The sequence below is a fragment of the Perissodus microlepis genome, chromosome 16 (genome assembly GCF_051167445.1).
Source record: "Perissodus microlepis isolate ML-2025 ecotype Zambia chromosome 16, ASM5116744v1, whole genome shotgun sequence".
In the NCBI taxonomy this organism is placed as follows: Eukaryota; Metazoa; Chordata; class Actinopteri; order Cichliformes; family Cichlidae; genus Perissodus; species Perissodus microlepis.
The window spans coordinates 11,743,861-11,756,670 of record NC_140476.1 but is presented as its reverse complement, the minus strand read 5'-3'; the positions used below and the strand labels follow the sequence as shown (position 1 = coordinate 11,756,670).

Sequence of the window (12,810 nt, the reverse complement as noted above, 5' to 3'; positions counted from 1 at the left end):
GCTCAGTAACTCAAATACGCATTTAATGCTAAGTAGCAAATCGGAGCTTGAAAACCTCACTTTAATGTGGTCAACTCCAGCTGTGTATTCATCTCAAGCTGACTTGAGAAAGTAGCTTTACAATCCAAGACCAGAAGCCATCTCCATGTATAAAAATAAGATGGAGATAGCTTCTGGTTTGAAAAGTAAAGCCAGTGTGGAAGGGCCCTAAACATACTACCATTGCAAAGGAAAATCTGATTGGACAGATTTACCCAATGATATATTAGTTTAGTTAACATCCTTTTTATGGTCTCTAGCTATAGTCTTCTTTAACACAGCATGGTGTTTGCATTGTAAGTTAGTCATATTTAAAGTAAAAACAGAAAAAAAATGAGGGATAAGTCTTTAAAAATAGCTACCCCAGTCCTTACCAACCTGCAGCAACTCTGGGAACTAATTCTGGCCTTCTGGTGAACGATAAATGCAACTAGTTAACAGATAACAGATTTGCCTTTTTCACTAATTTATCACGGTTAATTGACATATTATCAGAAATTAATTGCATTCAAATGCAAATGTGATCCCATTCAGATTTAAACTGATAGACTGGTAGCAGATTGATAGTGAATGCAGTTTTATCACAATCTTATTGCATCAAAGTCACTTTAAAGACATCAGCTGACTACAAGTGGTTGCAGACCTGGTCCCTTTCTTTGAAGCAACCATTTCAAAGGCAACAAGACTTTAAGTTCATTGCACGCAGTCACAGTAATTTAGTCATGCTGCGGTCTCTAACCACTGCTTTCCCTAGTGAGACCGTAGCGCAATGGGGAATATAACTGAAAAAACAAACATCATATCATACTTAATAAGCGACCGAGACAATAAACTCATCAGGAGTTATGTTAAATGTTAATTATGAGCCAGTACTGAATCCAAAATTAAAATCTGCAAGCTTCCCTGTAAGTACTATTACCCTCTGTCAAAGTGAAAAATTCCGGTACTATTATCTGACCGGTGGATCAGCACGAGAAAGTGTCCTGCTGTAACATATATGGCGTTGCAGACTGCTCATGTTTCTGTCTGCAGAGTGCTGAATGGCAGAACAGTGAGCTGAACATTATTGACGCAGCGGTATTCACACACTTATGGTTGCCCATCGACTTCCCGTCAGACACATACAGAGTTATGGCTTTCTCTCCCTGTGTGTGTTTTTGCCAAAAGAAACTGCAAAGTTATCCACTGTTTCTTCGACACACTAAATTCAACTGCTTAAAATGTGTGCTGGGTTTAACTCAGGTCTTTTAGCAGGCGTTTTTGGCCTTACTTATGAGTAAGTTTGAAGATTTCATACAAAAGAGGATTTTTTTCCCCCCAGTATGAGTTCAAGATCGGAAATGAATCCAGCAACACAACAATCAAAAGGCTTCTTGGGAGTCTTATGTCTAATCACATGCATTTGTTATGTATACTCACGGTTTGCATTAACCAGGATAATGAATTCCACAACAAATATGCAAATATTCAAAGTGAAATTTAAATTTGCCAGTATGGGCCACCTGTGTAGCTCTAAAATAAACATGCATTTATGTGTTTGATCAAGTCAGTGTGTTTCTGTGTGCATATCTTTGGCAGCTTCTCATTATCATACTGAGAAATTTCTGAGCTGCACTGCAGACAAAGGGGGGTGGGGGGTAGGGGGGGTGTAAGGAGGGAGGAAGGCAGAGAGGGAGAGAGTATGCTTGCGTAAAAATAACAAATTGCCTCTCATTTGATTACTCGCCCATCCTGTCTTTCTCTCTTTCTCTCTTCTTGGGATTGCATAATTGCAAAATGTGAAGCAGCCATTCATATCCACTGGAGAAGGACACCTGCTGTTTTTGCACCCGTTTCATGTCTTTGTATCATTTTCTTTTGCTTTCTCTTCCTTCTTCTCTCTCCTGCTCCTCCTCACTCTGTCAATTTCCCTTTCAGCCATCTTCTGTTTGAATTTCTTTCCATAATTCACGCCCTTCTTCACCTTTTCCTTTGTCAAACCCATTCTATTCCCTTTCAACCGTTTTCTTCTCCTCTCACATTTTGCTTCCCTCCACTCGCTTTCCCTGTTTATCCTGCATAGCCTCATCATGCTCTCCAGCTTCTCATTACCTTCCTCTCTCTCATTTTTTTGGCTCTCTTTTCTTCCATTACTGTTACTGTGCCTTGCTTTCATTTTCTTCTCTCCTTTTTCTTGACTGCATCATGGAGCGGAATACAGATGAGATATAAAGCAACTGAAAACGTTTTAATGTATATGGGAATAATGAGGGTAATTAAGTTGCAAAATATTTCAGCACACCATTTTTACTGGTTTATTTGTTTTGGTCAGCTACGAGAAGTAGCTGTACTACTAAGTAACGACGAGGATGGTAATTATAATAATGACGACAGTCGCAATGATCTACGGTGAGGCTGCGGAAGCCAAACACTAGAACGGCAGAGCCAGTAGTGTCGGACTGGTTAAATTTTATGATGTATTTAATTTAATCCTCACGTAACAGCATATAATTTAAATGAATTGATTAAGAATGGATTAGATCAAGATTAAGACATTTTTGCACTCAAACATAACTACACTTTGTTTCTTCTTGTCTTCACAGCAATATACAGTTTCCCTCCTAGCAATGGCTTCCCAGATCATACTTCTGGTAAATGTGCTGGCTCGACCTAATCATTTTGGTGGTTTTTGTAGCCACGTTGGAGATAATATGCACAGATTGCACCTTTCTCCAACTAAAGCCCCCCAAAATTACCTTTTTGGGTGTGCCTTTGTGACGAGAGGCAGCCTGAGTGCAGAGAAACACATGTGCAATTGCCATGCCATAATACCGGGCAAATTGCACATTTCAGTCTGCAACTAAGTAATGACTGCAAAAAAATTACACAGTAAATTACAACAACTATGTTGATGCTACCATTCACATTGCCTTTGTGAGAGGACAAAATTGGGGTGTGCGTCTGATTTGATTGCAATGCTGGGTACATTAAAAAAAAAATAAGAGGGCAAAAAGGCTTTAACAGGGCATAAAGAGATTAAAAATTTAACTCATGCGCCCTCTGCTCATACTGTGGAGAAATTCAGTTGAACTTACTTGTCCATCTTCGGTGAACGAGGTTAACTGTACTCTAAGCTTCATCACCACAGCTATAACCCTGATATGATTGGCAGTCATAATAAGAGCTGGTGGAATTCTCTAAAAGCTAAGGTGCTTTAATTGTACCTTTATTACTTCTTTAAGGCCCAGCATAACTAAGACTAATTCAAAAATCAAACATAATGCACCATTTGGGTGTTCGTGAAAACAAGCCATCACCAGGTAAATGACCACTTTTACCAATATGTTGAACCCACAAGTGCACTATAAACTTTATGCTGTCATAAAATCTGCTTGTTAAGTAATTGTTGTCTTGTATGCAGCTCTTTGTAATGTGGATTTAGAAAAGATTATAGGCTCTATTAAATTGATGAAAGTGAAGTTGATGTAGCACAGCATAAGATACTTTTATTGCCTTTTACTTCAGTCACAGAAGCTGAAAGCCTTGCCTTAATAAAGGCTAGACTTCAAATGGATTTTCCACTCAGCAGGAAGAGAAAATATAAATGGACACAAGGGTGAGCATCAAGTCTCGATGTGACAACCATTTCATTTCACTTTACTGTTTTGCTTTTCAGCTTTGGTAATGAAGTAAAAATGCTCAGTGTGGGGTCCCAGTTTATTTAGCTTACATCAAACAACAAGGTAAGAACACGCGGGGTGGGTATCTCTGTTATCTGTCTTCAGAACACTGTAGTTTTACCACAGCAGACAAGTGGATGGATGGACACATCTCAACAACATCTGTCATTGCATAACTAAGTTGCCAAGTGTTCATGCAGTGGTAGTTTTTTACCTTGTACAATTTTTCAGGATAAGGGTGTAGTTTCTTTCACTATTTAACCACATGCATGCAGTACTTTCCGCTCTCACCTGGACACAGGAGTGACATAGTTTCCCGGGAAGACGCCAGAGGCAGCAGTTCTCAGTGACGTGCCTTTGAACCATCCGTCTTGACACTTCTCTGTCACCCGATACATCTCCCCTTTTCTAAGCTCCAGCTCGTCAGCCTTCTGGGGTTTGTAGGCATATAATGCCAGGTATCTGAGAAAGAAAAGTGACAAGCTGCATTGCAAAAGCGAGTCATATAATAAAAATATTTAACTCTAAAGGAAATCTTGAACAACTGTTCACCTAATTATAAACTCCCACTGGACATCTTCTTCTTAAAGCATGCATGTGGATTGCTCCGAGTGAACAGCAGCAATTCAATCTTTTAATAAGGCAGTGCTGTTTGGTCCTTCCACTATAAATCACCTGTTTTCGCTGTATATTTCATGTCTGTGTATTACTGTCTCCTTTAGAAATAGAGGGAAGGAGTGGGACTGCAAACACGTACAGTTGTCAACTATTAATAACTGGTTTAAGTGAGACTATGATTATCACCCTAACACTGCAAATAAATATATACATGTACAGCCCTATAATGTAAACCTGCAGTCAGCTGAGACTGAAGAAGTCACTTGGATGAGTGACGAAACGTTTCTCCCACAAAACGCTACGTCCAAATGAACAGAATCAACTTTTGGAGATTTACTTACCTGGATGATTGAGCATGCATCAAGACGATATAATGTTTTACCTTTACTTATCCACTAATGTGTCTAAGAATGAATTCTGTAATGCAGTTGTACAGTTGTTGAGTACTAAATAAGAAAGAATATATTTAGACAGATCTTACAATAGCTTCAATTTACTGTTATGACAATTTGAACTATAAGACAACAAAAACACTGTTAAAAAAGAAAACATCAATTTTTTGCATCATATCTAAGACGTAACACCTTTTTTGCATACTTCCTATTTTTACAGGACAACACTTTTTTTTCTGTCTGAAGGACCAGTGTGACCACTAGAGGTGAATGGTACACTTTGCCATACGTGTCTTGGTTTATGTGTTTACACACACATTTATTGATCAGTGTAGTATTTTGAAATGTCCTAAATGTGACTGTATATTGAGTTTTGTGGGTTCCACAACTACTACATATAGATGATATCCCGGTACCGGTGCTGGAGTGCACTCATAGTTGTGTGGTGCCAGACTCCAACAGAAGACGATAATACCAGAAAGTAAACAAGTACTATATATGCTGCCTTCCCGTTTCCATGGTAACAGATGTAGGGACTGTCTTTGGTCTCCCCATGGCAACAGGAACAGTTGCCAGGTCAAGAGGAAAACGTCCGACCTCATCAGTAGTATGAACTCACTCCGGATGCACGTGTGCATATTGTGTGTGTGTTTATGTGTGTGTGTGAGAGAGCGCACGTCTGAGTGTGTACCTACTACTTGGAAAGTGATATTATTAAATCTGACAATGTTGCTGTATTTGGCTCACATCCTGCAGGAAGGACACCGGTTAATAGTAAACAGCACACACACAGGCCATTGCACACATACACATACACATACACACAAGCGAACTTCTACTTCTATACAAGTGAAGATCTTCACTGGTGTAATGTTGTTCTTGGCACAAATGTATGGGTTTCTTTTTTAACACAATATCTTTGTTATTTGTTTGAAGAATGATTTATAGTAATAATAAAACAAACAAGCAGATACAAATAAATCCTACAAAATAATACAATAAAAAAAACAAACCCCCTAAATGTCCCAATTCCCAAACACTGACACCTTAAAAGTTATACCAAAGTAAACACTTTTGCTGTGGTTTACACTAAATAGTCAGTTTTTCTGTTCGAGCCCAAAGCTTTAGAAATTCAAACTTTTACAAATCTCTTTTTTCACCATGAAAAAATAACGCTATTATCTTTTTATAATTTGAAAGAATATTGAGTTTCATTAATGTTTGTCCATTGTTATTATACCATAGTTCTAATTCTAACCTTGTATGGCGCGCAGACTAAGCATGTGTCCTCACTTTCCAAAAATATCCACACCCTCAAGGTCTCACTCTCAAAATTGGTCCACGCAGCAATGGAAGCACAAGAGAACAATCACATGCTCACCTTGAAGAGACCTTTATTTTCCTAGTTAGTTTGTTTGTAGGTTAGTTATGTGGTAAAACTAGGTTAGCAGTGGCACTTCCCCAGGACTGCTGACCACCTAAATTTTCCAAAGGATTCAATGTAGTTTTTGTGTGTTTGTGTAAAGATAGTCTCCAACTACAGCAATAAATTAATTTATCATGCACATCCTAATGCATAACACCTCTTTTTATGTTGCAATGTATGCAATGTTAGTGTGATAGTCATAGTCTCACTTTTTTATGTCATAATATTTATGACAGAAATCTTTTTTGTGTGCATCTCTCATCCCTCTTGACATGGTCATCCTAATGAAATAACAAAAACCTGTACAGTAAAATGCTGTTAAGAGCCTTGTTACGAAACACTGACGTAAGCATCGCACAAGTGAGGAAATAGCATAACAGAGGTGCAATTTTCCTTTCTGGGGAGAATTTCATCATTGACCAGTGGAGGAGCGAATGTGCAGAGGTGGTGGAACACGGCCAATATCTCAGAGCACAACAAAGGAAATATTTTTAACGCTGCCAACAGGCGGCTTGTGAAATCAAGCTTGGATCTGAGTCGCACGTATGCTGTGATAAACAGAATGGGCAGGTGGAAAAAAGAGAAAAGAAAGTCACAGCTGGGTGAACTCACAGCACTGAGGCATACTCACATGTTGAGTGGGAGCTGAACCTTGGCATGGGCCAGCAGCTCAGAGGTTATGGATGCCACTTTGGGGGGCACCAGCACCCCTGCCGAGGAGGGAGAGGGACCTGGGGGAGACGCATCCTAAAGAAATGCAGAAAGATATACAATGAAAATGCCTACAACCCACATGCAGATTTACAGTATACATGCTGGGTATTATTCACAGAATACAAACTGAACCCATGTCTAAATACAACCAGAGGCAGTATTTGCAAGAGCAATGCGTCTCTAGTGAAATGCTGTAAATAAGAGGAATGATTTTATTTACATGGAACTGGACGGGTAGGTGATTGGGGAATAAGTTATTAAATCTAGAGTAACAGAGTGACTGAAGTGAACTCTGGTTTGTGAAATGCAAGCAATGCCTTAGAGGTGAAACCAAGGAATCAGCAGGGGCAATACACTGGCTGATATTAGTTCCCCGCAGATATATTACATGCCAAGCAAGGTATTTGTTGACTGCTGTTTAACTAGAAAGTGCACAAAAAAATCCAAGTGATTTTCACTATACACTTTTTAAATACAAAACAAGCATAGTACTTGTACATAATGGGGCCACATTACATCTAATCAAGTATTTTTTTATGCTCAAACAAACTGATTTTCCCTCATATAAAAGATCTGCTGCGTTCTGTAATTATGGGGTCTGTGTACATCACAGCGTTCGCATGCACCTGGATGCGTGCAGCCGCTCTGGGGTCAGAGGAGCTGATGAGGACTGGGTGGGAGATCTCCATGCTGTGTCTGTTGTTGAGCTGGGCAGCCCTCTGGCTGACGGATAGAGCGGTAAACGAATGGCGCTTCTTGGCGTTCTTCTTTCCTTCGCCTCTCCGATGGCCAAAGCCGTTTCCATTAGACGGGGACGCGCTTGGGGAGGGCCCGGAAGAGCAGGGGCCCAACGGGGCCGGCTCAGAGCTCGGACCCGGTGCATTAGCTGGTATAGGTTTGTCAATCTCCATCAACTGCTTGGCTGTTTCATTTAACTGCGAGGAGAGCAGAGGAGAGGAGAGGGGGAGGGAACTATGAGAGAGAAGACGTTCAGGTGTTCGATTTCAGACCTGAGTGGTTCAAGTACATCTCCAGTACATTCAAGTGTGTTTGTGTGGCTCTCTTGCTGCTTGTTCTTGCTGGCAGCTTTTCAAACCAGCAGCACAAGAATCATCACTTACAACAGCAGGTCTGGTGAGACTCCCTCTGTGTAACACTCTGACAGTAGCTCAAACACACAGATACTCAAATAACCCACAGAAAGGTGAGCATTCACTTTGCTTGCCAGAGTTTACTCCTTTTCTCCTCACCAATAGATGGTCTTGTACATTAAATGTTTCAAACGTTTATTTACAGAGTATTTCCAGGCAAAACAGTTTTTTTTGGGGGGGAAGACACAATCAGCCTGATTCACTAAACAGGGGACTGACCTGCAGAGTGTGGCGGCCATCTCCAAATAGCGCTCATAGGTGTGGTTAGCTGGGTGATTTACAAAAGCTGTGTTGTTTTCTAAACACAGGTGCAGTCGGCTCATTTCAATATAAAGCACAAAAAATGAGACATGCTGCTTTTTGGTGTTAAATATTGGAACAATTAGCAGGAAATTATGTGCACAGTAAATCACTTACTTTGCACTATTGATTTAAATATTATCCTCCCTATAATTTGCACCTTGAAAAAGGAATTCCCAGAAATACGTATGCAAGACGGTTAGTGGCAAAACCCCAGAGTTTCCACCTTTTACACGCAATCTTGACACTGCACTCTTTTGTAAATACCATTTTTCTGTTGTTTTGGTAAAACATCCTTTTAAGACATGGCAAAAATGAATGAATCCAAAGCCTCATTAATTGGGTGATTAAAAAAAAGGTTGGCTCTGTGACTCTAACATCTGGTCAGAGCTCTGGATTTTAATAATGTGTCAATTTTATTTATTTATTTTTTTCAACCAGAAATCGATGAGAAAGAAACACCTACTTTATTTTTTTTTTACTTTAAGGTAGAAGAGCTCACACTATCGGCGCAGGTTGTGGTCTGTTTACAGACAGTGTGATTTACTGGCAGAGAAGAAGATGCATCATTTTGTTGAGGTAAAGAAGGAAAATAATTCGAAAAAAATAAGCCAATAAATTACGAGTGCAAAGTATCAAATTCCAGGTTCCCTTACAGCTGATAAATAATTTTACTTATTAAATCCTGATTTATAACAGTTACACATGCGATACACTATATAATATAAGTATTAGACGTCTAAATTATGGATCGCTGTGCTGGGAAAAAGCACCAGTATAGGAGGTAAAAGCACCTCTGTAAATCTAATCAATCTTGATTATTTGTGTGTTCAGGCACTGACCAGCAACAAGAAGTTTGTTGGTGTAGTCCTGATCATTGCCGTTTCATACTGTACTCAGTATGTATCATATTATCAAGGAAGGAGCAAAATGTCTTTATCGACATAAAAAAGTAGTGAAAATATGAGAATGAGTGTTCCATAGAAATTGAATTATGTTATGTTATTATCTGTAATACTTACCAAGCATTGGAAAACCTCCTATATGAACTATGTGTTTTCTGTGGACGTGAGCACATATTTGATCGCAAATGGGATTACTGAAAGGAACAATTAGTATTTTTTGACCATTATGGAGCTCAGGTAGTTTAAGCTGGCAGTGAAGTTGTTTTACTGTCACACGTTCCTTGTACAATCCAATTAGTCATCCAAGCAATCATTACAAGAACCTGCCGCTCATTAATTCTTCTTACTCCGGTGCTTACGCTGCTTCTCTTTGTTACTGAAGTATCTGTTGCTTGCAATTCAACCTCCCTTCACCTCACTCAGACAGAAACCCTGCAGCTTTTACATAAATATTATATACACATTATGACCTGAGTATTTCACTTTTGTTACCTCAGTGAAAGTCTAACATTTCCTCTTCACATTGTTCTTCAGTGTAAAGCAAGGGTCTTTAAAGTGCTGCCTGCAGGCCAATGGCAGCCCATTGTTACATGCTGTGCAGCCTGCAAGCATGCCAAGGAAAGAATGCACATGTACATGTAGTTCATCGGCACTTCATGCCAAATTAAGGTAGGACTTGGCACAGAACAAGACCAAAGGAACAACTCCTTTCAATTTTAACTCTTGTATTCTAGTCATCAAAGCAGACTGAATATTTATAACTTTGAAAAATAAAGCTGGGCTCACAAATATCTATGTAGCAGTGAGTTTCTAACAATAAATGTCTGAACAGAGAGATGACATATAAGCTAACACATCTGATACATTAACAGACATCATCAACTTTGGCATCGTCCAACAAATTCCCTGAACAACCCCTGGAGAGATATGTGTGGTATATAAGTGTGTGTGTGTCGGAGAGAGAGACTCAGACAAAGTGTGTACAGGGCCGCCCTTTCTGGGTTCAGTGTTGGTGATGTTGCATTTCCATTTTAATAGATATGCTAATCAAAGCCAAATCATATGCTAATGAGCATGATGGATTGATGCTGCAGATATAACTCAGTTTGCTCTCATGAGGTTGACTAGAGGACACACACACACACACACACAGTCAGGAATTCATCCAACACTTTCACTAAGTGACTTACACAAACACATTCCAGTTACTGTCTGTGAATGCAACAACTGGACGGATACACAGACACACACACATTTTCAGCTGTTCCACTGAAAATGGCGCATTAAATGACAGAGGGTGCGTGTCGGTGTGTGTCTGCGTGTGTTTGAGTGAAAGTGACAGAGTCAGAGAAAAGAGAGCAAAGTTTTGATAGGCGCAGTTCTTCATTTGGTGCTTTTGGCTGAATGAAATCTCCAAGGTCATCTATTATGTGTTGAGCTAACTGTAACGTGTGCCTTTTGGAGAGTCAGTTCCTCTCTAGGGGTAATACTGAGACTCGAGCTGATGAGCTGATATCTGCACTGCGAAAGGGTAAGCCAGCAGGACACTTGCATGTACTAGCACAAGCACACACACAGACACACACGCAGAGAACTGGTGGCAGACATGTGCCAACTTCCTTTTGCTGCAGGGATACATAAAAGTGGAAATTCTCCACAACAAAAAAAGAACAAAACAAAGGAAGTCCCAAAATGTCTCCCGTTACCATCATAAAACTTAAATCCGTCATTGTCATTTAGCACAAACTTATGCACACTGAGCTCACATCAACCTGAAACCACATCAGCTCCTTCAACTCCTGCTGCAAACTTACACAACACAGACCAGCCCACTCATTATATATCCACTCAAAGTCATGTCGGGTACAGTATATTCAAATGCAAAGCATATCTACTCCTTTACATCATCCACCCTACTGTTCTCAAACATTTAAACCCCCCCCAAAAAAACCCAGGCACATCCAATAAATCCACCCAAACTTACCCAATCAAACGAATCACAAATTTAACGATACATTTCCTGCAGTCAGTAAAATTAGATAGTTTCTGTCCTCTTGTTTTAATTCTCTTTTCAATACAGTTGAGATTACAAATAGAGACGTGGTGATGCAAACTCTTGCATAAGCTCTGAAAGACCTACAGACATTATCAGATAACACGTATATAATGAAAAATTAATTATTTTGGCATGGCTCTTAATACGTGAAATGTACTGACATGAAAAGATTAGAGCACCCGGCTCTGCACGGCTTCCCATGCAATTAAGATGTTTAAAAGAATAGTGTCAAAAAATAACACCCTTTCCCTTTAGGGGAGATCTACTAATGCAGAGGGCCCCAACAAAAAACTTAAAGCTTTCTGGCAAAAAAAATGTTGATACAACTTTTGGTGCAAATTGGTGCAACATCAACCAGCAATGCAAGTGATCTGGAAGTGGTATTTACTTCATATCCAGTAGGGCAGACACACAGGGATCTTAGTATACTAAGTCAGCTCATGTCTGGCATTAGAATCTATCTCCACACGGTTCTTGAGTGACCTATGATTGAACCTCACCTTCCCGCCTCTGTATGTGAAAACACAAGCATATTATTTCTGTTTGTCAAGCTCAAATAACAGAGTCACGCACAGGTCAACATTTGCAAATGCACACTCTATCTGTATAGTATAACAGACTTCAAGAACCAACCTCTTACCCACAATTATTTCCAAGCAAATCTAAACCGGCCGTGACCCTTTAATATAAGTACCCGAGATATTAAACACATCCACCTCAAACCGCTTCATTTTTACTAAACACTTTGATGACACCATTTTTAATTCACCCTAAGCTTCTTTTTAAAAAAAATCTGCTTTCTGTTATCACAAAAAGTTACCACAAATCCCAGTAATATCTGTTAGAACCCAACAATATGAGCTAAATGGGCTGTAATTTTTTCTTGAGCAAGCGGCCAACAGCCTTATGCAAAAACAAATAGCTAATGACAAGCTGTGGATAATCAAGCAAGTGCAGGACTCTGCCAGACGCACTGCTGCTTTGCACCTGCAGTAGGCACGCCACTTGAGTAGAAGGTCCTTTTAAGTGGCTCGCAATGATGTAGCAACTGCAAAAACAATTTGCCCATATGTGGCTCACCCCACCTCTCAATGAGATCTGAGTGATGGGATGTTATTGCATCTTTGTTGCATTAAAATCTGGAGCTGTCTACTTATGATTGGATCACTCAAAATTAATGTTAATACCTGGTCTGAACAGGGCCACAGATCGGCAGAGGCTCCAGCTGGGTCCTCCTTATTGGCTTTTAAATGATGACACACACGCGCGCGTGCGCACGCACACACATCAAGCACTCACACGTCTGCTCGCACGTCGTCAACATGCCCCTGCACCCCCACTGTGTGAGAGTGATGGAGAGGGCTAAATTATTGATGCATCTCGATCTAATAGGAACCCCTGTGCGTGTGGGTGCGTGTGTGTGTGTGTGTGTGTGTGTGTGTATCCCAACACGACTCAGCCTATGGCTTAATCACCGTCACCTAAGAGAGTCCTTTTCTAGAGTTGTTAGCTAATTTCAAGGACATTGTGTGTGTGAGATTGTGTGGCCA

At 40.0% G+C, this 12,810-nt stretch overlaps 1 protein-coding gene across 3 annotated transcripts in view; it reads right to left on the bottom strand.

Annotated features, from left to right (window-relative positions):
• Positions 1 to 12,810, bottom strand: part of LOC146370467 (E3 ubiquitin-protein ligase SH3RF3-like) — a 111,773-nt gene that overhangs the window by 19,563 nt on the left and 79,400 nt on the right. For all 3 annotated transcript variants that reach the window (XM_084908442.1, XM_084908440.1, XM_084908441.1), the window contains exons 4-6: positions 7,475 to 7,783; positions 6,766 to 6,881; positions 3,990 to 4,160 (exon numbers count right to left, since the gene is read on the bottom strand). In XM_084908442.1, coding sequence (XP_084764568.1) covers positions 3,990 to 4,160; positions 6,766 to 6,881; positions 7,475 to 7,783 — 596 coding nt within the window. The remainder of the gene's footprint in view (positions 1 to 3,989; positions 4,161 to 6,765; positions 6,882 to 7,474; positions 7,784 to 12,810) is intronic.